The sequence below is a fragment of the Aspergillus chevalieri genome, chromosome 4 (assembly GCF_016861735.1).
Source record: "Aspergillus chevalieri M1 DNA, chromosome 4, nearly complete sequence".
Lineage (NCBI taxonomy): Eukaryota > Fungi > Ascomycota > Eurotiomycetes > Eurotiales > Aspergillaceae > Aspergillus > Aspergillus chevalieri.
In genome coordinates this window covers 3171524-3195273 of record NC_057365.1, presented here as the reverse complement: position 1 = coordinate 3195273, position 23750 = coordinate 3171524, and the positions used below count along the sequence as shown (strand labels likewise).

The 23750-nt window shown below is 49.0% G+C and overlaps 8 protein-coding genes across 8 annotated transcripts; 1 reads left to right on the top strand and 7 right to left on the bottom strand.

Annotated features, from left to right (window-relative positions):
- Nucleotides 1–465: 465 nt before the first annotated feature.
- On the bottom strand, nucleotides 466–4390 carry ACHE_41157S (uncharacterized protein; the record flags this gene model as incomplete). Its single annotated transcript, XM_043279436.1, has 6 exons — nucleotides 466–815; nucleotides 1702–2855; nucleotides 2924–3471; nucleotides 3530–3625; nucleotides 3692–3861; nucleotides 3910–4390. 6 exons carry the CDS (start codon nucleotides 4388–4390, stop codon nucleotides 466–468), a joined length of 2799 nt encoding a protein of 932 aa, XP_043137115.1.
- Nucleotides 4391–5454: 1064 nt separating this feature from the next.
- On the bottom strand, nucleotides 5455–5980 carry ACHE_41156S (uncharacterized protein; the record flags this gene model as incomplete). The annotated part of the gene is made up of 2 exons (XM_043279435.1): nucleotides 5455–5759; nucleotides 5821–5980. 2 exons carry the CDS (start codon nucleotides 5978–5980, stop codon nucleotides 5455–5457), a joined length of 465 nt encoding a protein of 154 aa, XP_043137114.1.
- Nucleotides 5981–6330: 350 nt separating this feature from the next.
- On the bottom strand, nucleotides 6331–7947 carry TRM2 (tRNA (uracil(54)-C(5))-methyltransferase; the record flags this gene model as incomplete). Its single annotated transcript, XM_043279434.1, has 1 exon — nucleotides 6331–7947. The coding sequence occupies one exon, from the start codon at nucleotides 7945–7947 to the stop codon at nucleotides 6331–6333; it is 1617 nt and encodes a 538-aa protein (XP_043137113.1).
- A 378-nt stretch (nucleotides 7948–8325) lies between these two features.
- On the top strand, nucleotides 8326–9768 carry MRPS5 (mitochondrial 37S ribosomal protein uS5m; the record flags this gene model as incomplete). The annotated part of the gene is made up of 2 exons (XM_043279433.1): nucleotides 8326–9487; nucleotides 9545–9768. The coding sequence occupies 2 exons, from the start codon at nucleotides 8326–8328 to the stop codon at nucleotides 9766–9768; spliced, it is 1386 nt and encodes a 461-aa protein (XP_043137112.1).
- Nucleotides 9769–10046: 278 nt separating this feature from the next.
- ACHE_41153S (DASH complex subunit DAD3 family protein) lies at nucleotides 10047–10574 on the bottom strand (the record flags this gene model as incomplete). The annotated part of the gene is made up of 2 exons (XM_043279432.1): nucleotides 10047–10364; nucleotides 10422–10574. The coding sequence occupies 2 exons, from the start codon at nucleotides 10572–10574 to the stop codon at nucleotides 10047–10049; spliced, it is 471 nt and encodes a 156-aa protein (XP_043137111.1).
- Nucleotides 10575–11269: 695 nt separating this feature from the next.
- NRC2 (putative serine/threonine protein kinase (Nrc-2)) lies at nucleotides 11270–13362 on the bottom strand (the record flags this gene model as incomplete). The annotated part of the gene is made up of 4 exons (XM_043279430.1): nucleotides 11270–11618; nucleotides 11673–12054; nucleotides 12106–12405; nucleotides 12468–13362. The coding sequence occupies 4 exons, from the start codon at nucleotides 13360–13362 to the stop codon at nucleotides 11270–11272; spliced, it is 1926 nt and encodes a 641-aa protein (XP_043137110.1).
- Nucleotides 13363–18022: 4660 nt separating this feature from the next.
- ACHE_41151S (uncharacterized protein) lies at nucleotides 18023–20742 on the bottom strand (the record flags this gene model as incomplete). The annotated part of the gene is made up of 4 exons (XM_043279429.1): nucleotides 18023–18422; nucleotides 18477–18527; nucleotides 18589–20593; nucleotides 20658–20742. The coding sequence occupies 4 exons, from the start codon at nucleotides 20740–20742 to the stop codon at nucleotides 18023–18025; spliced, it is 2541 nt and encodes an 846-aa protein (XP_043137109.1).
- A 341-nt stretch (nucleotides 20743–21083) lies between these two features.
- On the bottom strand, nucleotides 21084–22856 carry ACHE_41150S (uncharacterized protein; the record flags this gene model as incomplete). The annotated part of the gene is made up of 1 exon (XM_043279428.1): nucleotides 21084–22856. The coding sequence occupies one exon, from the start codon at nucleotides 22854–22856 to the stop codon at nucleotides 21084–21086; it is 1773 nt and encodes a 590-aa protein (XP_043137108.1).
- Between the last annotated feature and the right edge of the window lie 894 nt (nucleotides 22857–23750).

Genomic DNA, 23750 nt, shown 5'->3' with positions numbered 1-23750 from the left:
TCAGCTCAACAGCCTCACACTATAAACAAGTGGAAGCCAAATATGTTGGGGTCTATGGAGTGACCTTGTAAATATTGTATAGACGACTAGAGCAAGGTCCCGGGCAACAGTAGGGCTGGACATTTAGGCGACAACTTTTATTTTTCTCCTAACAAATCACTGACAACCTGAATCTCTTCGCGTTAATACTCTAGTCAAAATGAACCTCGAAGGGTTGAAGTTAGTGATATGCTTCTTACCCACTCTACTCATACTGATTCATTCCCTTCCAGATGTCCCTATGTGGTTGGCAAAAAGGTCGTATTGCTATTAGGAGCTCCCTATAGTGACAAGATGGCAGAAGCTTGAATCACTCAAGTCTTTGAGTCATTCACTCTTGCATGCGTGATGGTCATTCAGTTGAACTCTCCAGCCTTGGGTTTAAGTGGCAATATGATATTGAAGGTCTTCGACCGACGCTTTGTCTCACAAGCTAGAGCAGATGAGAAGGCTGATCCCTGGACTTTGGATATTAAGCAGCGATATCATCAGCTCCTCCTGGACTGCGGTTAGTCTGATAGCAGCGGAGAAGATAGTGATGACGAAGACGGGGAAGGTGATGATGATGAAGACGGGGTGGACTATAGCGATGATGAAGAGCATGAGGAAGAGGATGGCGAGGAGGAAGAGCAAAAGGGATGGATTGCACCTCGCTATGAAGCCGATCTCCATAATCTCATGCACCGCCTTCATCGCACCGAAGTAGAGGCGCACCAAGCCCTCAAAGACCGCCAAGGAGAAGACATTCCCCGCTTTCTGACATGCATCACCATTCCCTGTTCAAGTCAAATGCAGGAAGAATCACTGAGCGAACACGTTGATATGCCCGGAAATCTACTCCAGAATATCAATGGTTTCCACTTGGCCAATCTTGCTCAGCATCAGCATGCCCCGAGAGGAACTTGGCAATCCATATGTGAGGATGCCATTTGAATCACCAACTTCCTTGCAACCGGGGAATCATAAATAAGGGCGTCAAAACGAGGAACCTTATCGTGCGCAAGATAAAAAAAAAAACTTCAAGGTCTTCATGATTGATTTTGCGTTATGCCGCTTCTGCAGGGGATATAAGAGTGACAATAACTGGAGGGTAAAACACACGAAGATGGAGAGAGTGCGGTTGGTTTTGCCATGCAGAGGTATTTGCAAGGAGGCTTTGCCTATAGCCGGTCTGCTCTCTATGAAAAGTTGGACGAGGATTACATGATGGGTGACTGAGAACGAGTTGTTACGATAGAGTTTCCGGTTTGGATTGTCTCTGAAGCCTGGCTCTCCTTCTAATAGCGTATGACTATATGTAGCATTATTCTGCGAGCGACCCCAAATTACCTATTACGGACCAAGAAAAGGGGGGAGGGGGAGAGTTAAAAAAATAGGACTTAACTTGATTCATCGGCTCTTTAATATCATTTTTCTTTCTTTCTTGTTGATTAAAAGAAAAAGAAAAAAAAGCTAATATTTGAATGCTTCGGCTGCGGTATGAATATTTCTAACCGTGTGAATATTTGACACTTCTTGGTTGGACATTCTTAGGTCTGTCCTTTGTACCATCTTGCGTTGAATCAATTTGAGTTGGTTTGTCGTCGGAACCCCGCTTTACCTTATCATGTTTACGGACCTTGTGAATCTGCGAGGGCTCATGATCAATGGAGCAAGGCTTACCATCAATGGCGGGCTCACCATCAGCGGTGGGTTGTTCAAAAACCTTTTTATAGATGAAACGTCCTGCGGCAATCTTGACAGACTCGGTTATGCCCCTTTTATGTAAAGCGTCGTTACACTTGCGGGTGCTAGTTATCCCACCTCCAATGTCTATAAAGTCAAGATTCAACCAGTTTGGCGTTATATTGTAGCCGCGTTGGAAAGCCTCCACATGTTGCCAAATGAACTCTGGAGTATTGGCATGTGTAACGAGGGGAAACCAGTTGGGCAACAGCTCTTGTCCAACCTGAATCCATGGAAAGTGATTCATCGCCGTCATATTTTTGGAACCATATGGACTTCGTCTCGATTCCTTTCGTAGTGTGATCCATTCTTCTTGTTCCGGATCGAGGCTCTCATCCCCATAGACGTTCTCCGACATGTAATCCCACTGGAATGGAAAGACCTTGTCAGGGCCGTTGTAGTCGCTAAAGACAACAAGACGTTTGCCCCTAGATATCATCTCAGCCAGGGTAGGCCAGTCCATGTCCGTTTCCAGAGCAGGGTACGGCGTGAAGACCTTGTCCGCGACTTCAGCTGACTGGAAGATTGACCATAGATCATCGCGGTGGGAAGCATCTAGATGATCTTCGATAAGGATAGTTATGACATTATCTTCGAAGACGCTCAAATATTGATTGATTGTCTTGAGGGCCGAGAGCAGCGGAACAGCGGTTGCAAATGGATTATTAGCGACATATCCAACAGGCTTGCCCCACTCATGAAGCAGGTAGACACCATCATCATATACCCAGATGTCAAGCAGGAGAGTGCTGGCACCCACACACATCTGGTTATGAATGCCGAGGGCCTGATTGGCGACGATGAAGCCGTCTGGATAATTTGCGAAGGCGTTGTGGGCCGCAAGGTAACAGTTCTTATTGTAAGGCTGGTAGGGATTAGCACCAAGCAGTACATCCACTTCTCCAAGAGCTTTCATGCCGTTGTCACATGAACTAGAGCCAGAGTGGAGGTTGATATTGAATTTATCCTCACTGACGCCAAATGTGAGGATCCTCGCATCTTCTTCTTCCAGGTAGCATTCCTTGCCCGGTTTACTGTTTTGGTAGTGTATTTCATCCGCAAGAAAGACATCGACAGTCCAGTAGTCAAGACTGAAACTAGTCAGTATTAATATAAATCATCATATTTGAAATGAAAGGAAGGCCAAGACCCGACTTACCCTGGATGAAGCGCTCCAGTGTTGTATTCCACCATATTAAGCTGAGAGGATTCTTCGCCTTCAAGAATGTAAGGATATTCATATGTATAAGCCAGATCTGAACCGTACTGATGAGTTAGGATGACGTAGCGAACGGTTTGCACGAAATTATTTTTTATTCTGACGAATGCGACTGTGTTGTATCCTAATGGGGTTATCCAGCTGTCGTCACATGAACCGCTCGGAATGCCGATGGTCCAGCCAGTAGGGTAGATGGAGATATAAATATCCTTTCCAGCATCCTCAGGACCAATAGCGCATTCTTTGTCCTGTTTTCTATTTGTGAAAGGTTTCCCTTGTGTATAATCGCTGTTGGTAGGGGCCACGACATCGAGCTGTACAGAAATATTCCAGTAGTCCCTGTATCCCCACGGACTACTGTAGACAATCCAGGGATGTGAGATACCTTCTGACTCAGTCGGTCCACTGTAGTTGGAGCGAAACGCAGGATCAGAACTATATTGATGAGAAACATGCGCCATCGCGGCCACAGGAAATTTATTGTGTAGCTGGAATATATGATGAGTCTGGAGGTTGAGGAAGAGCCCAATGGTTGAGTTGACTTACCCAAACAAAGCAATATGCAGTGTATTTGTAGTAGGCAGTCCCGTCATCTGTCTCATATGGCACTGAACCATTATCAATGGTCGTTTCACGGGCGCCCTTAGCTTTGGGTTAGTTCAGTTCATAAACCCCAATAGAAAAGCTCCACTATTTGCAATGGCTTACACTGCGAAGGTTGATGTTGAATATGTTTCTAGTGATTTGAAACCACATTGGCCCATGTTGGAAATCGTCTTGTTCTCTCATCATACAATCCTTTACACTTGTCTGGAACACTGCCCCGTCCTTGAAGTATATGGTCAATTTCCAGTGGTCGGTGTCCCAAGAGTTCCATCCTTAACCATGTATTAGCTGTGCTCCATTGAAGTCTGATGGGAACTTACCAGTCTGGTAGTGGGCATGGAAGTCGGCCGCAGTCGAGTTAATAACTCCTTCCCATGTTTTGCTCTCCCAACCCCAATCAGAGTAATGGTGTTCGAGGGTGACTTTTGACAATACCACCGGTAGCTTGTTTTCAATACCAATATGAGCCGTCTGATCCGTAAATCCAGTGGTCCCACCAAGGCGGTTGCCGTACTTGTCAGTTGCCTTAGGGGACTGGCCCAATGCACCATATGGTGCACGTTCTCCTGTGATATCCTTGTTACTAAGGGTGAGAGGGCTAGGGATGCCCATGACAGGCTTATCATTGAAAAAAGATATATGGCCATAGTTGTTGATAGTGAGACCCTCGACCTTTTGAACTTGCTGGAGGGGAGTACTATCTCCAGTTTTACTTGGAGATGATTCTGACGTGGCACCTGGCTTGTCTATTGCTCTTGTTGAAGGTAGAGCCTTCCTCTTCTTCTCGCAATCCTGACACATGATGGTACTGAGTGATAATCAACGTGCTGTTATAGCAATATTGGGAGATAAGATGTTGAGGCGATTGTTTACGAAGATCAAAAGAGAGAGAGATATATATATATATATACATGAGGTGATTGTACCTCACTGATAATATATAGGTAAACCTTTGCTTTGGAGTCCAGCTAGTGACGGAGCTGTTACGAGAGGTCTCTGTTTACCGTGTCCGTGTTAGCTGCAGACGGCCAGAGTTTAGCAGGTTATATACGCCATAATTATGCCTTTATGATGAAGTGTTTCTGAACTTGTTTCTGTGGCATCTTCTAGCCTAAACTAAATAAGCCGAGGTCTAGTTTCTTACGCGTTTGCTGTACAACTAGTATCTTATTGAGATTGATAAAAGAGAATGGACCCCGCGAGTACTCGTCCCGCCACAGGTGAATCGTTAAAGCTACTCCCATGCTAAGAGAAATAATGGGATCAATTTCTGCTTTCTTTATACAATTTTCTAGAAGGTGTTGATCCGCAAAATGGTGTCAAAGGTAGCTGTTGCTCGCCGTGCCATTGTTAAATAGAGTATCAATTCAGCTATCTATCAACCAGCCATATTCTTACAGGTAGACATCGCCGAAAACCAAAAGACCACAAACCCAAACCCAAAGCTGCGGTCCCAAAATTGGGTTTTAGGGACCCAGAATCAGGTACAAACAATACAAACACTAGTAAGCTCGTGACTGCATAATATATGCATATTTCGTCGGTAACGTTGTAGGCTTGGCTTTGTACGTTTTATTTGGCTCCCTTGTCAGGGTGCAGTAATCCTAGCCTGAGCGATCAGGGTATGCTCCCGAATTGCTCGAACATCAATCCAGGATCACTCCGGCGCGGTTCCCTAATCGCTCCGGGCACGCACCACCCTGCTCCAGATACGCTCCGGGGGGAGCCAAAAGCGGCGTGAAGTCGGACCAAAAACGGAAAGGGTAAGTCTTGAGATTTCCGCAGAAATGTATCACAATAGGTAGAATTTAACACAATGCTTCCCCTGGTTTACCAAGTCTGGGCTTGTTCCCGTCCAAACGCCTTCACGACAACCGCAACAACCATTCCAACAACAGCAACAGAAACCACAGCAAAAGAAGGGTACAACCCGTCATCACTATACTCGTCAAACCCGGAAAGATACCACCAGCCGGAGTAAACGCGCCGTAAGCAAAGAACTGAAAAGCCGCGGCGGCAGAGCCTGCGAATAGTGACTCAAAATCAGCCACTTGCACCTTACCTGAGGAACAGAGAAAGAGGAATGAACACGCAGCGATTCCAGCAGTTCCAAAACCAAGACCCAACAGGACTCCCAGAGCAACAGCGAAAGCGACAACGCCAATGACTCCTGTTTTCTATCAGTATTCTCCTCGATGCTATTCGCAAAGACACGAGTGGTTGGACTTTACCGGGACGCAAGAAAAATTTCAAGGCTTTCTTAACCAGGTCCGAGAAATTGTGTGCAAACCAGTTGAAGCCAAAGGCTGCATGACGACAAAGTGAGGATGCCTTGCTCCAGAGTCTTCTGGTCAGGTTACGACCCGCGAGTAAGAGGTTTGAGAAGACCATGTTGGTTATGGGTTCGAGAGGGGGAGACTGACAGAGAAATGCTGGACAGAGAGGGGGATGGACAAGATGTGGGAGAGGGCGATGTTTGCATATATTGACAGAATCGTAAGGCACGAGGATTCAGCCCCTGACAAAAGTAACAAAAGGTGCATGCATATGATGCATACGATGCAAAGAAGGACAGCAAAGGCAGTCAGAAGACCTAGAGAGGGATAGGGATGTAAAGGTATTCGCGAAATAATCATCATTCATAGCATCCTTCACTATACATATCTATCCCGAAATCAATTCCCTTTTTCACAGCCATAACGCCGTCCAAATATCAACTAAACATTGCTTTTCTTCAAACCTCAAACATCCTTGTTAATATGAGCCTTATTCAAGATAGCAACACCCTCAACATGCCCCGTCTGAGGGAAGAAGTCGAATCCCCGGATACTCTCAATATCATACCGGATGTTCGCATCGCCATTAACCATAACGGCAACATCACGCGCCTGCGTGTGCACGTTACAACTAACGTAGACGACACGACGAGGTCCGAACTGTAGAAGCTGACGGAGGAAGTCCTCACTGCATCCTTTTCGCGGGGGGTCGATGACGAGGAGGGTTTGGTCAGGTGGGTAGGGCACGTCCTTGAAAAGAGTGGCTGCGTCGTTGGCGGCAAAGCCGGTGTTGGGGAGATTGTTGTCGCGGGCGTTGTCGCGAGCAGAGGCGATGGAGTGGGGGTCGACGTCGACACCGAGACTCGATTTGAACAGCGGAGAGAGGGTGATGGTGAAAAGACCGGAGCCAGAGTAGGCGTCGAGAAGGTATTTGATGGGTTTGGGATCTTGCTCGTTGTCGGGAGGGAGGGCGTGTTGGCGGATATATTCGGTAAAGCCGGAGAGGATTGAGTTGTTGTTCTGGAAGAAAGCGCCGGCCTTGTTGGTGAAGATGTAGTCGTCGATGTACTCGATCGATGTGGCGTTGTGGTCTGTCACGCAGCGCTTCTCTTGAATGTAGTTCTCCTTTTCAACGCGGATGACGTCCCCGGACTCGGCAGTACGGCCCTTTGCGTCGGGTTGAGGTTCGATCTGCTCCTCCGCTGGGGCGTTCGTATCAGCGCGGTCTTTGGGGATTCGAATCGTGGATTCGCGCATCAAAAGCGTAGCACCCTTGGTGTACTTCTGGATATTGTCCGCCACGCGCTTCCGTTCCGTCTTAAGTCCCCGTCGAACAATGTCCGTACCAAGCGGACAATCCTCAATATCCATATCCATTTTTCTGTTCTTGAACGTATATCCAATAGGCGGAACCTCCACTGGCACTGACTGATCACGGGGAGCCTTTCTCCTCCTTCCACCACCGGGAGCCAGGAAATGCGGCGTCAACTTTGTACGATACCCATACTGCAAAGGCGACCCAAATGTCTCGTCAACAGCCGGAATCATCTCCGGAATCAACCCCGAGAAGTTGGCGTAGGCCTTCTCGACGATGCGCTTCTTATGGGCCAATTGGTCCTCGTAAGACAGCATCTGCAACTGACACCCCGAACACTGACCAAAGTATTTGCATCCAATTCCTGCATCATTCCGCTGCGGTCCGGGACTCAGCACCTTGATAAAGTCCGTCATGCTATAGTTCAAAGGTGGATGGTGCCGCACAACCTTCACCAGAGCCTTATCTCCCGGCACAGTGAACGGAACCACATAGACATGTCTCCCATCAGCTGACAATCCCAAACCGTCACCCGTAGACGACAACTCAGAGATATCCACTTCAATCTCACTAAACCGTTCTGGAAGCACAACTTGCTCGTGCTGGGTTTCGCCGTTGGCTTCCTGCTGGCTCTGGCGGATCAGTCGGTCGATGTCAACCTGCATAACCTCGTCGAATCCATTGGGCTTGCCGCTGCCCTCATCCTTGGCCTTTCTGCGACGCTTGGCATCGCTGTTGGCCTGTCTGGGAGTGTCGTTCTGCTGCATTATAGCGGGAGGCACTGGCGCATCGCGAATTGGACGATCAGGGAAAGAGAAGCGGTTTTTCGAAGAGGCGAGACGGACTGATTGTCGCGAAACCAAAGACCAATTCTGCAAGCGAAGCAATCGCAAGCCAAACATGTATGTAAGCTGGTGATTTTTCTGTAGCTGTCTCGAGAAAAATGGCGGACAAAATGTAAAGCGAAAAAGACGAGCGGGGATTGGCCGACGGGGCGGAAGTGAGAATTTCTCCCTTCCGCTGTTCGATCTTCAACTCCCGCACCACCTTTCTTTGCCAGCCTTCACTTCTTGGGAAGTTATTTATCTCACCTATACCAATTGACTCTCGGCCTCTGCTGGCCAGAGACCCGCGTTCCGGTCATCATGAGTCTCGCTCGTCCGGCCAAATGTCTGTTCTGCAGCTTTTCTCGCGCTGCCTCCGCAGTAGGCCCTCGTGTGCCTCGTCGCCAATTCCACCCCACGCCGACATACCTGAACGACCGCAAACCGGACCTTCCCAATGCTAAGCCGGAAGACATAAAAACACCACGGGATCCGAAGCGGAACACGCCGGAACAGCAAGCACCCAAGCAGAACAAGACTGCCAATGAAGCCGGCGAGGTTGCAGTCGACGCCAATGCCCAGGTGCCAGTTGATACCAACGTGCAGCCGGAGGAGAAAAAAACACTTGAAGAAATCGTACGGAATTTGAAACCGGAGAATTTCCAACCCTACACAGCAGAGCAAAAAGCACATCTGGCCAAGGTGTACACGCCCGAGCAGATCGCTGCCATTGAGGCTGGCGAGGCATCCATCGACCCCAAGGACATGGCAGAGCAGTTCGGCGTGCGTCGTGATCCCATGAAATTGCTCTACGTGGACGACTTCTCGGTCGTCGAGCCCGGTGTCGACAAACACATCCGGGCACCCGAATCCAACTCGGAGTACAACCCACAATTGAAGACGGAGGAGGACTTCGCGGCTGACTTCGGTCGTTTCTTCGCTGAGATGCCGGAGAACGGGTCTGTGGGCGACTGGGTGCGATTCGTCGAGACGCTGCGGGTGACCAAGGGCAAGGAGGAGGCTGAGTTGAATCCGCACAGCGCGATGGTTCCGGATCTGTTCGGCCCGGGAGAAAGTCTGAGCGGGCAGAAGCAGCAGCAGGAGATGAAGGAGACTGAGGAGAAAGGCAAAGAATCTGAGGAGATGACGGATGCACTTAAGAGGCTCTTACAGGATACTGGGTTTGACGCGATGGAGATCAGAACGTTGAGGACCAAGACGCTCGTCGCCCACTCGGTCGTCAACCAGACTCGTCTGGGTAAGGTCCGGAGACAGTACTGCTTGTCTATTGCTGGTAATGGAGATGGTCTGTTGGGTATTGGCGAAGCCAAGTCCGAAGAAGCCCCCGATGCCGCGCTGCAGTCCAAGTACCGTGCGATTAGAAACATGCAACCCATTTTGCGGTACGAGAACCGTACCATCTTCGGTGATGTCTTGGGTAAGGTTGGAGCTGTCGAGCTCAAGTTGATGAACCGTGCCCCTGGTATGCCCCCTTCCCCACTGCCTCATGTCCTCTAAATCGTCAAACTAACAAACGTAGGATTCGGCCTCCGCTGCCAACATCTCATCTTCGAAATGTGCCGCGCCGCCGGTATCCACGACCTCGCCGCCCGCGTCGACCGTTCGCGAAACCCGATGAACACCGTCAAAGCCGCCTACGAAGCCCTCATGAGCCAGCGCAACCCCGAAGACATTGCCCGCGCACGCGGCAAGAAGCTCGTGGATGTGCGCAAGGTGTATTACTCGGGGAGGATCACGAATTAAAAAGGAAAAACACCACAAAAAATGTGTTATTCATTGTCACGCATAGAAGATAAGGCTGTACGAGTATGCACAATGTTGTCTTTGTTTCTGTTCTGTTCAGTGTATATAAAATAATCCGCTTTTCTTGACATGTCCTCGTATGCAATCCGGATACACAATTGTACTGTCCCATAGTAAAACTTGACCCATACGCCAACCAACCCAAATATGTATGTCCCAATTCCAACCCATGCAACATCAAAACCCGTCAATCCTATAAAAAACCAACCCAACCCAAATCACCCCCCAAAACTCTCCTCCCCATACCCATTCCCATACTGCCCTCCTCCACCTCCATACTGAAACCCATACCCATACTGACTCTCCTCCTCCCCAGCCCCTCCCCCAAACTGTCCCTCCATCTCCTCCTGCTGAGCTTGTTCCCGCTGTTGTTGCTGCTCCTCACTCTCATTAAAAATCTGCTGCTGCAGCACAATACTGTAAACACTCGCTTTGAGCAACGTGCACACCGTTGCTGTTTTGCGTTCGAGGAGGCGTAGGCCGTCGAGTGTCAATGAGGAGGGGGAGCCGGCGAGGTCGGATAGTTTATCGGACAACTATTCCAAACACGTTAGATTTCTTCCGTTTCGGGGGGAGGGGAAAGGGGCGTGTACCTTGTTGACGTTCCCTAGGAGACGGGAGTATTCGTCGAGAACTTCTTGTTCGAGATCAGTGACGAGAGGGTTGGAGGCGCGGAGGAGGGGGTTTGAGGGGCTTTCGGTGGTGGTGTTATCTGGTGGTGTGCTGGTGATTTCGGAGTCTTCCATTTTGCGTATTGAGAGGGTTAGGAGAGATGAGTTGAATAGATGTAAATAGGTGAGGGCGTAGTTGTGGTGGTAGTGAGGTTTGTTGATGCGGAATTGGAGATCGCGGAACCGTTGATATCGCGACCAGTATGGACGACAATTTGCGACACTTAACTACAACTACTCTCTCACTACTACAGCGACCAATATAGGATTGATAAATTCTATTCAATCGGAAGGAACCTCTAATACTGCGCAACAAAATATAGCAAAATCAAGAATTATACGGACTGTTCATATCGCATCCCCCATGTTCTGGGACCAAAATTGAAAGCAAAGAGCCCACCCGCTTGGTGAGAAAAATACAGGACAAACCAGATCGCAAACATAACGCCTTCCTTGCAAGAGATCGAAACAAAGCATGGGCAGGGCAGTGGTATCGCCCAGCTGGCAAATGACAAAAAAAATATTTCCGAGAATCCCGATTATGGCACAGTAGCAGCATGAACAGCATGTTCCATGCTCTGAATGAATGGAAGGAAGAAAGCGCTCTAAAAACACACCAAACTCCAGTAACAATAATATGTAGTAAGAAATATACCGATTACAGATCTTTCATGCATCGTAGTCGTAAAATCAGACGAGGTGGTGCGACGGAACATAAGGCGTTTTGAGTTGCATCGTCAAACTTGATCGTCAAACTGTTCAAACGAAGCTCAGACATCCCCATCGTGATGGAGGGTCACGCTATTGAACTCTTCAAATGGGTCGGCAACTTCCCCGTTGGGCGTGGCCAGTCCCGAATCCATCGGGACCCCCTTCATCTTCGAGGGTGCACTGGGGCCACCGATATCCACACTGCCACTTTCCTTGACATTGCGGAAGTTGACGGTGTCGACACCACGACCTTGGTTGGGGACCATGGGCGGCTTCATATGGCGAATAAGAGCCCATTGCGTCTGACGGAAGAACGGATGGGTCTTGACATCCGAAGCCCCGGCTCGAGCCCCAAGACGTTTCGTCTCGTCCTTGATCAACAATTTACGGATTATTGACTTGCAGAGGCTAGAGGTACATCCGTTAGTTTTTGTGCTTCGCGGAGAAGACGATGTGGCTTACTTGGAGATCTGCTGTGCCCCTGCATGCTCAGGAAATTGAACCTCATCCCGCAAAATGTTCGCAAAAGTAGCATTGCGATTCTTTCCCTTAAACGGCGTCGTCCCGTACAGCATCTCAAAGATCAAGATGCCCAGAGTCCACCAGTCAACGGCGCTGGTGTGGCCACAGCCCTTGATAACCTCGGGGGCAATGTACTCTTCCGTACCAACAAACGAGTTCGTTCGGAAATCCGCTATGCAAGACTTGGTGTCGATGGTGGGTAACGAGGTTATCGAATTACCATTTCGACCGGGAATCATTGTCGGTGCGCCACCAGGACCGGATTGTTTCGACAAGTCAAAGTCCGAAAGCATGATGTGACCAGATTGGTGGAGAAGGATGTCTGTGGACTGTCAGCATATTAGTGTCCTTAGGAAGGAGATGTAAAGCATACTCTCTGGCTTCAAATCACGGTAGATGAAACCCATGAGGTGGAGGTACTCCAAAGCGGCAGTCACCTCTGCTGCATAGAACCGCGCTGCATCTTCGGAGATGCACTTCCCAGGACGGGTCTGTAGGGCTCTGAAGAATTCACCGCCGCTGCAATACTCCATACACAGGTAGAGATAGTCCTCAGACTGGAACGAATGGTAGAGTGTAACGATGAATGGGTGGTTGCTAGTCGCAAGAATTTCCTGTTCGGCAAGTGCGCGCTTGATCTTGTTACGTTTGATCATTTCCTTCTTGCTCAAAACTAGTAGCCGTCAGCAGACCGAACCTCGCGAAACCTGAAGTCAAAGTTGTGGAACTACTCACCCTTCATGGCATACAGACGACTGGTCTTTTTCTCACGAACCAGATAAACCTTGCCCACATCACCCTTGCCGATGAGCTTGACCTTGTCAAAGCTGCTAGGGCCAACTTCCACGTTGCGGATCTTAATCGAGTTTGAGCTGTATGTGCGACGGAAGGCGACCGAATTGCGAATCTGACCGGGACTCGGAACCTTGCCATCCGGTCCAAGGTCAGGCACAGAGAGACTCGAGTCATGGGCCCCGGAAACATCTGTCAAGCTAACCTGCGAATCCACAGCACTACCAGATAGCTCGGGCACTGGTTCCTTGTCGTGCTCGGCCGTCTGCGGACGGTTGTCGGCCTGGCCGCTAACGAAAAGGCCTTGTGCATTAGGGGCCGAGGCCACGCGACGAAGTTTGCGGGCCAATTCCACCTTGTTTGTTGTCGTTGCTTGTTCTTCAGCAGACACACCATCTACTTGCAATTCGGGGGTATCCGGAGGCGACGAAGGAACAGATCCTTCGTTGCGATGTTGCAAGGACGGCTGCCCTTGGTGGACGAAGTATGGGTTCGCAGTAGCCGTAGGAGAAACACCTTCGTCAAGAGGGTTGCCCTCACTGGCGACAGTGGTGGAGCGATTGCGACCAATGATGGGTAGGAAGCGCGATTGCCTAAAAGTAGATTTGGATTCGGGCTTGACGGCGGGGGAGAGATGGTCGCGATCGTGGGTCGAGCTCTGGGCGGACGGCGACGAATTGCCACTAGAAGTGTTGATGCGGAAGAAGTTCTTGATCTTGGTAGGGAAATGACTCGGATCGTTGGAATGCTTGCTCTTGGGTAGAGATAAGCTGGGGAAGTTCCCGCGCTTCTCGTTGGACACGGTGGACGAAGCACCGGAAGCGAAAAGCTGCGTCATGTTCGGGAAACGGAAGTAGGGACGTTCTCGAATTCCGGTCCGAACCAACAGGGATGAAGGTGTGGTTTTGGAGTAAGACTGTAGAGGTTGCGAATATCACAAAACTCGAGTGAAAAAAAAATCGAGTATGAAAAGAAGGGGACAGAAAGCAGAAAAAAGAGGATAGATGAGAGACAATCAGTAACTAAGGAAACCGGCTAAGAACAAGTACAGGCCCGGTTAATCAAGGGGGAGGGACCGAAGAATGAACGAACGGATGGAGAGAACCGGCGGGAGAGAAACAAAGGATGAGGAGAGGGAGAGAGGAAGACAAAAAGGAAAAGCAGAGATATCAATCAATCAACAGTGTTATTATCGCTAATGGATCGATCCAACAATCAATATCGATCAGTCGCTGTGGAGGCCGCGAACACAGACCGAAAAGCGCGGGGACGGCCGAGTTGAGGACTGGGAGAGAGGCCGGACGAGCGCACAGAATGTGTGCTCATTGATAGATGGTGGAGATGATTTGCAATGGACAGTTGAACACAGAAAATATCCAAAGAGCATGAGAAGTAGAAGACGCAACGGAGAAAGAAATCAGGAAGCCAGAACAATCGGAAAGGCGAAGTTGTTGGAGCGGGTGGAGGCGCGGAGGGCTTAGTCAGCGGGCTTTGGAGAGATCCAAAATGCTGCAATACGGAGTACCACAAAAGACAGGAAGGATGAACAGATAATATGATTTATGATTGATCTATCCTCGGAGGCGTCGCCATCTTCCCTCCACTCCCCGAGTCTGTCTTGCGCGGAGCCATGGGTGTGCCTACGGGGGCTCAGGTACGCCTTGCCTTTGCCACTGAGCCTACGATGAACAAGATAGATCAAGACAAGTAGATTTCACTAGTAAATAAAAAGAGCAACAACCCAGAATACAATAGACTCGCTATTGTCTTTTCTCCGCAGCTGTGGGCTCCGGTTCTATATCAGAACTAAAATTAGTTGAACAGCGCAGAAAACTCACCTCAATCCATTATGGCTCTTTACGGTTTACAGACTCGACAGGAACCGTCACCCCACCTTGTATTTTTATGGGGTAAACGGAGGACAGGCGTTTTTTTTTTTTTTTTTTTGCAATACCTTCCTCTTCGTAAAGCCGAATGGTAGCTTCCATCTCATCCACTTTCTTTTCGGGCTCCAATTGACCGATCCAGGACCGCAACATCGCGACTCGTAGTTGGCATCAAATTCACTCGCGGGTCTGTTGAGCATGGCCATATATGGATCCTGCTCACTGGGTGTGTTTGTGTGAGTCATGTTAGCGGGCGTGTTGGAATTAGGAATGTCTGTAGGAGAAGTGAGTGATAAAAACAGGAGAGAAAGAGAGAGAAAGAAAATGTGACCGCCTCATACTCAGTTACTCAGGCTGCAATAAGCTCAATGACTTGTTTTCTGGAAGCAGATAAAGACTACCTGACTCGGAAAGACACTACGTCTCTCGCCTACTTCGATCAAATGAGCTGGCTGCAGTCAGCGAAGTAATGTCTCGGTAGATGGGATTCCACTCTTGTCAGTTAATACTGATAGAAAAACACAGAAGAGAAGATCAAAATAATTCTAGAAATGACCTATATACACTTCTGGAAAACCGATAGGCAGTTATGCTTGGGCCTTCCTATTCCACTAAGTCATAGTTTATGGAGTTTTGTATATTAGCTTGCAGGTAGATGCTATACAAACAACAGAGTGATTTGCAAAGGCTTGCAGGCCTCATCCATATCCTCCGATACATGAAATTGAAAGGGGTGGGTGGCACCGTTCCTAGATAAAACTGGCGACGCGCATTGCAGCATAGCATAGCTGATAGCACACAACCATCAAACAGATATCACAGGAATGAAGCACCACCCAAAATATGACAACAATGAACAATCAATTTATAATAATCGACCAAACGCAAACCACACTGATAAAGGGACTTCCTGAAGCATCAAGTCATCCACCTCATTAAACATCATATGTGTCGTTGAATGCTGATGGCAATGCAACAGGCACTTTGGCCTTAGAATGGTGCGATGGGCGGTAGAGGTTAATGGGTAAATTGTTAATCATGCACCTGTGTTTGAGACACTAATATTAGCACGGCTACTCTTACATTTTGGGAATCAACTTAGACACACATTCAGAGAGAAAGCGCTGCATTTGCTGTTACCCAGAAGAAGTTTCATGGACTATACGCAACATTCAGCGTCATAAAACTGCATTTGCGAAACCAGTCAGTGAACAGAATTAACCCAATAATCCATGATCCATGGGCGTCAATCGGCGAGTTGCGACTTCATCCGCTAGTGGAGGGATTCGCCTTCTGTATAACCAAGTGTTATGTTTTATATCTGCTCATAAAAGACTTTGATCCTGTATCGTTCATCACTGTCAGAACCGGTTGTTTCCTCGGGGCATTCGTACAGGCCCAGGCATAAAGCTAGTGAGTAAAAGCATGTGAAATTAAATGACGGTATAGCAGGTGACCGTTGAGTGGGCATACTACTAAGGTAGAATTAACCCTTTTGCAATGCCCAGGGCCACCTCGATACTCTGCACTATCATGAGACTAATGCTACTTCTCTCGCCACTTCTGATGAGCACGCCAGTCAATTCATCCTCCCCTTTAAACACCCTTGCCCTTGAATCTCCAGCATCTGTGATTACCTTGAAGTCATTGGACACGGTGAAACATGTGTTGCTAATAGTAGAGGCCTTTGCATTCTGAACGTTAAAGGTACAATGGACCCCAGCTTTCCAGTTGTTGCTCCCGTTACACAGCTCCTTTGATCTTGTACATGTCCACTCCTGTGCTGAGGTACAGTTGACCGCACACTAGCGTAATTGAATACAAATCATATAGACATGCCCTCTATTGTGCCCTAGGTGAAACCTGAAGGCACATCTTGAGAAAATACCTCATAGTCCCTGGTGACAAATTGGACGATGTCGCCGACACCTGTGCCGACTCCGTTATCACACTTTCCATCCAGTAAGAAGTTCCGAGCAACGTTCCTTAAGGAGTACCACGGTCCCATACTAGACCGTCTTGCGCTGTCCAGTAACATTCGTATAGACGAATCGCGGTATGTGATTCATCTCTTGGATGACCAATGTGTGAACCGTATAGGTACGTTCACTTGCATCCACGTCTGGATGGACCTTTCTCTTTCGCTGGTTGCATGCCTTTTTTATAGATATGGGATTGCTGGGCTGTACGTAAGTCGTCTTTTTGATGTACGGCATATGAATAAGCCATGTATACGCGAAGATGTTCAATCCTGCAGGCCATATGCAAAGGCTGTCGAAACAAAAACTATGTTCATATAACACGGTATCGCTTCTTGCTGATAACGCGCAGATTAATCGTGCTCTATGAGCACAGAATGGTTGTTTCCAGGAATATGATCTGAGAACAACCACCCAGACTTAGAGTCAGTGAGTGAGAATAACACAAGTGAGACCAACGAGAGTAGCCAGAGGACTACCTCGATGATCAAAAACTGCTGCTTCTAACTGACCTTTGCAGGTGCTGTTCTCATCGTCACTCGGGAGAGGGGGAAGGCCCATGCTTTATATTGTTAGCATATATTAAGTGAACTATATTCTCTCATGGTTACCTTTCGCTTGGTGGAGCGCTTGAGAACTGTAAGTATGCATTCTGTAATTGTATGGAAGTCTGCTGGTTAACGAACATTTCGGTGGAACTGAGTTCCACATGTTGCCGCGAAGCTGGCGCTTTGTGTGCTACATTTTATCAGAATATACTTGAATAAGAATTCAGAAATGAAGAATTACGCAAGTTCCTCACACGCGGTTGCGTAGAGGTTTATGTATCCTTCGCCGGCCCCATGTTATACATGTTAGAGGTTGTGAGAGGCACTACTTTACCCTTCTGGATATAGCCCTATAATCCAAGAGGGGCATCTTTGCTTCTCGAAAAATAGTTCCGACATGTAGGGACGTCCTTCCCTGTCGAAATGCTTGGTCCATATCGAATTCAGCCATTTTGACACCGAGAAATTGAGCGTGGAAGTCCATAAACAGCCTCATCGTTTCGACTGGACGCTCAGCCGGTGCAATTTAGACGGCAATGTTTCTTAGACTCTTGATATCTTCCAACAGCTGTAAAATTGGAGCGATCTCTGGCCACTTGTCATCGCGTACGCTTGTTATGAAGATAATGAGTAGTTCAACTAACTAGAGTTATACTGAGAGCAAGGCAATCTCAGAATCGGTGAATGTCTTTCACAGTCATAGAAGATGCACCTTCACTCGGCCGAATACTAGTTTAGGCGTACAGGTCTTCATTCTGGTGAATACCGGTTGCTATTACTACTAATCAGGGCACTGCACAGCTCAGTTTATTATAGACAAGATACCATATCATTGACCAAACACTATTCAGCACTAAACACAATGTCCATCGGATCCAGTAGCCAGCGTTTGACCGGCCACAGGGTAATAACTAACAAACCTGGGGAATACCGAACTTAGATATATTCATAATCATGTGAACACCGAAAACCGGCCTTTCCTGTGCAGGCTTTCCTTCTCTTTTGCCAGAAGACCAACACGAGAAAGAAGACGACCATGAGTAGTTCTGTCATAAAATTGGCTGCTTTTGAAGTCGACGGATCGATCATCTGTCGTTTTCGCTAATACGCCGGAATGACTGTCGGAGCACTGTGGAACATGGACCCAAGGCTAAACCGCTCGGTATTTCTTCTGCGCCATCGAATTGAGGAAGACAAGCGTGGGCATTCACATTTTGAGATGTTGCCAAAGCAGCCGACTTCTGCGGAACCAGGCCTTCACGGTCTTTGCTGAAATACTGCTTCGATAACGGATGATGGCTCTTCTTCGTGCTCTCGGTCTGGCTCGACAGTCCATTGTTACCGGAAGTAGAGCTACTGGACTGGCGAAGTTCCCCCGGGGCCATGCGGTCGGGGCTTGTGCTCTGAATCCATCCCAGGGTATCGAGCTTTTTCTGCACTTGACTACCAGTCTTCGCGGCACTTTTCGAGGCTTCCTGGCTTTTGCTGCAAGGGATTAGCGTCCAAGTTCGAAAGAGATGTAAAGGGGAAGTGCCTCACCTCGTTTCACGGTTCCCATCTCCTAGTAGTTGCCTCTCGACCCATCGTTTACTGTAACTGTTAGTGGTTTTTTATGGGGTCGAGATGAGCTCCGAGGATGGGAGTAACTTACTCTCCTTCTTGTATGGTAGCCCATGAATCAGTTGTGGAATAGGACGACCACGACTCTTCATCGTCATCCGTCTCGTATGTGATTATAACCCTTGCAGATGTCCGAGATTGTTCCTCCGATGCCCATTGCCTTCTTGCCGCAAGCCTTGCTGGCCGTTCACCTCCTTCGATGGCTTGAGGGAAGGCTCTCGTCACGTCCGTTTCACCTCCGGTCTGGCTATGCGAACTCTCCCTTTGCATCCTCTTCGGCTTCGGACGAGGCGATCCGTTGCTGCCTTCGCCGGCTGTTTTTACAAGGCGCGCGGTAACTGCGGCAAGCTCTTGGAGTAATCCGTCCAACGGTGCACCGCGCTTGGTAGCTTCCTCGATTTTGCGGTAGACCGTGCGGATTTCCGGGGGTGCTGATTCGGTAGGTGTCGCCCATCCATCAGTGTCACCAAGAAGAGTAGACACATCGTTTAGACTAGATTCCCTAGCCTGTGTCTCCTGCTTCCCAGACTTCTGATTGATACTTGCTCCCTTAGGGCGACTCTGCAGCTTGGCTTCGTGCGAGAAGTCTTTCTTCGTTGAAGTACGCTTCTTGACTTCGAGCGAGCTCCTGTTCTCCTTCTTTTGCCGCTGGGGTGCTGGCCTGGATTGTTGGTCAACTGATGGGACTGTCGAGGATACATTTATAGACTTGGTCGCTCCCTGTGTTGACGGAACACGGTTGGCGGTAGAACCGGCAGTACGATTCGGTAACGCAGTGCTATCATTCGCGACATTTCCCGAATTACAACGAATGGAGTGAGTTCGTGCGTCGGGCGGGGGTGCAAGCGGTACCTTTGCCGTGCCCGACTTCATCGGCCCATAGATCATCTCCAGTTGCTCCTTGTACGTCCGTACACCATCCAGGTCCCGCACCAGCTTGATGCGCTGCTCAACCAACAGTTGCTTCTGGTTAGGGTCCAGATCCCACGTGTGCATAGCCATGTATCTGTCGAGACGAGAAAGCTCTGCGGAAAGAGATACATGCTCTTTCGTGGCCTCTTGCAACGACTTGCCGTGTGGGACTCCTTGGGGGACGTTGAGGAGGGACAGAGGCTGGCTGAACGCTGACGTCTGAGGCGCAGTATGCGGTTGCCCAAAGAACAATCCAGTGGCCTGGTAAACAGGATCGAGACCAGTCGAGGGTGTACTGAACGCAGTAGTAGCATTGCTAAGGCTACTGCCTGTCGAAAACTCCGATGAAGACCCCGAGTTTGACGGATTCGGCTGGCTTGTTGCTGGCATGACGGGAATGGAGGCGCCGTGATAGTTCAAGCTTTGGTTTGCAGTCGGAAACCAGGTAGTCTGCTCTGCTCCCAACCCATATGGATTGCAGTTCGAAAGGAGAGAGAAATAGTCTGAAGACTGATTTTCTGGATAAACGAAGTGTTGGCCACCCGACTGTAAAGAAATATTGGGCTGTATGAGCATTGCAGGAGTAACAGGACCCGGCGTTATGCTTGGAAACAGACCCGGAAGCTGAAACTGCGAACCCAAAGTGCCACTTCCACTGAATAACTTCGTATGCTCCGGAAAAATGCCCCCAGGAATCGAGAAAAGCGTCGAGGAATTGCTGTTGTTGGAGTCCGAATCCGTAGTTGGGTTAGGGTTCTTCTCTGGCAGCTTTGTTGTCGGCTCGCTCTGGAACAGAGTAGCCGAGACGCCCTGTTGGCCCATTGGCAGCTGCATCTTTGGGGCAGGACCGAGAGAATTCATCGGTACGATTCGACCTCCTGCTGTAACACGCTGGTGCTTGGAGGAGGAGTGCTCCTTGAGAAACCGGGTGAAACCGTTATCGGACTGGGTAATAACTCCTTGTGGTGGATCGTGAGGCTGGCGAGAAGGGCGTCTTAGCTGGGTACCCGAGCCTGTGCGAGCTTTCTCAAACTGCAGAGAGTGGTTGGATACGTCTCTCGAGTGGTTGGCCGAGATCTCAGTCAAGACGTTCGAGCTCGCTTTGCGCCGGCGGATCAGGTTGTCTGCGTACGTAAAGGGAGGCATTAGTCTCCACGATACTTGTAATTATTCAAGGAAGAGACTCACTACTAGCCGCCTGGGAGCTGAACTTCTCGACGTCGATGCGAGCGTTCCGGCTGAGAGCCAGGAGGGTCGGGATATCGTACTTCATTGGGCGGGGAAACTGAAAGCGAACAATGGTTAGTGGGTTAAAGCATCAAAACACATTGGAATCGAATGGGAGAAGGACAATTGAAGAAGTGGAAGAGTGGAAGGGGAGAGGAGAGGAAGTGGGAGATGAGACGAAAGGGGAGGGTTTGTTGTGGTCCGACTGAATCGGGAAGGCGCCGTCTGCGCGCAGCGTAAGCGATGGAAGGAACTGTGGAGGTATACAACATAACAATAATACGGGAAAGAGAGAGAGAGAGAGAGAGAGAGAGAGAAATAGGAAGGTCAATTAGATAGTCGTAAACTTCTGCGAATTAGAGGCGGGTTTTCTAATACAGAACTATACTAAACAGTTTCGCGCACTTTGACCGGCTCAACAGCGCTGTGAACAAGACACTCCTCGTCATTTTCATTTTCGTCGTCGAAAGGAGAGCGCACTGACTCCCCGGTATTCTTAGGGCTGTTTCCATTACGCTCCTTCGGCTCCGTCATTTCCCAGCTGCCTGAACGTTCCTGCCCTCTAACGACAACCGCCCCGCTCATATCGTCGTCCGACTTCTGCTTTCCAGCTGTGTAGGCATCGCCCCATGAAGGATTTCTGAACGTAATATCAGCATCGCCCGCCATCTTCCGGTCTCCTTTGAATCCTCCCTGTTTCCCTTGGCGTGATTTGCGATTGCGGAGGGCAGTAAGCAGACCGAAAACGCTCCCAATCGAACCAAAGACAACAACGGTCACCACTGCTCCTATGACACCAGCAACTCCTGGGTCCATACGGTCGTCATTGTCTGTTGGCTCTCTGTTTCTGCTCAGAACACCGGAGCAGAACACGGCTGACGAGCCACACTCATAACACCACTCGCGAGTTGACCGGGTGGCAATTTGCTCCATCTCCGCTTGAAATTCACTGTACCGCATCTCGATATTGCTGGGTCCAGATCCAAAGAGAGGGTATGTAGTGAATCTGGTAGAAGAATCGGTTCCATTGTGAAGTACGAACCGCACGTAAAGTTCGGAAGGATCTGGATAGGTCGGGTTGTCTTCAGTTTCCCGGCTGTAGAGCTCAAATAACATCGAACCACCAAGCGACGGACGCGGATAGAAACCGTCATACCTAGATGACAGTTCCGTAAGCGATGCAAGAGCTATGGCAGGCTCAGGACCGCCAAATGCAAGAGTCATTTTCTCGTTTGCTCCCCGATATTGGACATTGGTTCCAAAGGCTTCCAAGATGCGTGACGCTAGGGTTCGTCCGGCAATAGTGTGAATAGCAGTATCGGTGTGACTAGACAACAGGGAATTCCAAGTAGATTTCCTTCCGTTTGTTGCCCAGAGATACTGGTCGGCCAGCAAGCGCGCATGCTTGATGTCTTCCATACTCAATACGTGCATCAAAGTTCCGTTGTGGATCAACTCATATTCCAAGTACTCCGCGATGTCGTAGGCATTCTTGTACGTCGCGGAAGAGCGGTCGTACACACCGGACAGTGCTTGGTTGTAAAGGTCGATATAAAACGCCTCTGTCTCCTGTGTGATTCGCTGGAACTCGTTGCTAGATTGATACTCGGAACTTGCGACTTCGTATCCCCGGCATTGATCGTGCCCGGCCACCGCGAGTGATTGAGGATCGTCCGAGCTGAAGGACAAAATCTGCGGGTACTGGTATCCTTCAAAAGGTGCGGTGGTTATAGATCCATTGGCCAACACAGATGACGAGTCGGAATACGTCAAGTTGCCAGACTGTTTCAGAGGAGGGTAAAGTCCCTGCATAAAAGCCTGGGCAGATCCTACGACCGATTGTTCAGTGCTTGAGAGAACAATCACTTCCTCTGAGTCCAGAACGTATGGAGACAGATTCTGGATCCTCAGTTTCTCAGCAGAATCGTTGGAATGCACGGCAATGTATCGATCCCGGAACGAGGAGCCTGCTGCATAGAGCTCATTGGCGCCATACGGACTCAAATTCTTTGGGCGGGGGAGAGCTGTTGGAATATTGTCCCCATGAAGGGTGTATGCGAAGACCGCCCAAACTTTTTCGGATAATCCTTGAGCGGAGGCCGAAGTAGCTGCTTGCAATGCCACAGCAAGAGCCAAAGACCAGCGCTGAACAGGCAACATCGTGAACCCAACAATGATAATATGTAATTCAATGGATGGACTCCAACATCAAAATTGCCACTTAAAGGCGCCGTACTGGCCTGAAAGGGACTTGCGAAGACTGAGAAGCCACCCAAACGACGCACAAGGGCGAGTCGCGCAAGACATGATGCCACTATATACCCGAAATCTGCGAAACCGTGAGCTCCGGAGCCAACCTTAAAAGTCACTGAAAACGGCCCATTCCCAGGTGTCTCCCAGGTGTCTAGGCTCTTGCGGCATCATTAGACTTCGAACAAACATGGTTGATGTGACGACACGAGTACCTGTGTATCAGTGGCCGGCATGCGATGGGCTGATATAGGGAGCAACGTCTTTAAAATGTATTTATATATCAGTTCAGCCATTCGCGGAGCAACTGCAAAGCACCAATGGCATCAATGGCACAATATGACCATTTCATATAAAGAGCACCCTCTGTATTCATTTCCATATTCATTCCCGTTATCTGTCTCCCTTATTTTCCGATTCGACTTTATCCACGGATTCCTAAAAGGTACACGCATATGGAGCACGTCAAACTGTTGCAATGGCCAGTATATAAGGCAAGGTGATCTATGACGCATAGAGTAAGCAGTGCAACAATGTCGGCAGTCGCTAATAAAAAAAGTTGTCATCTAGCTGCAACAGTGATGGGAACACCGGCAAAGCAGGGTAATCCTGAACATATCGCACCAAAAAGGTACTGCGTAGAAGTCCGTTCTGGCATGTCGTCCACATAGCAGTGGAAGATGACGCCGGAGAATAGTTAGTTATAAGTTAGTTAACTATCCATTTGTCGCCTCAGGCATATAGGAACCACCCAGGCATCACACCGACTCGCCAACCACCCCGTACCCGTACGGAGTACAGAGC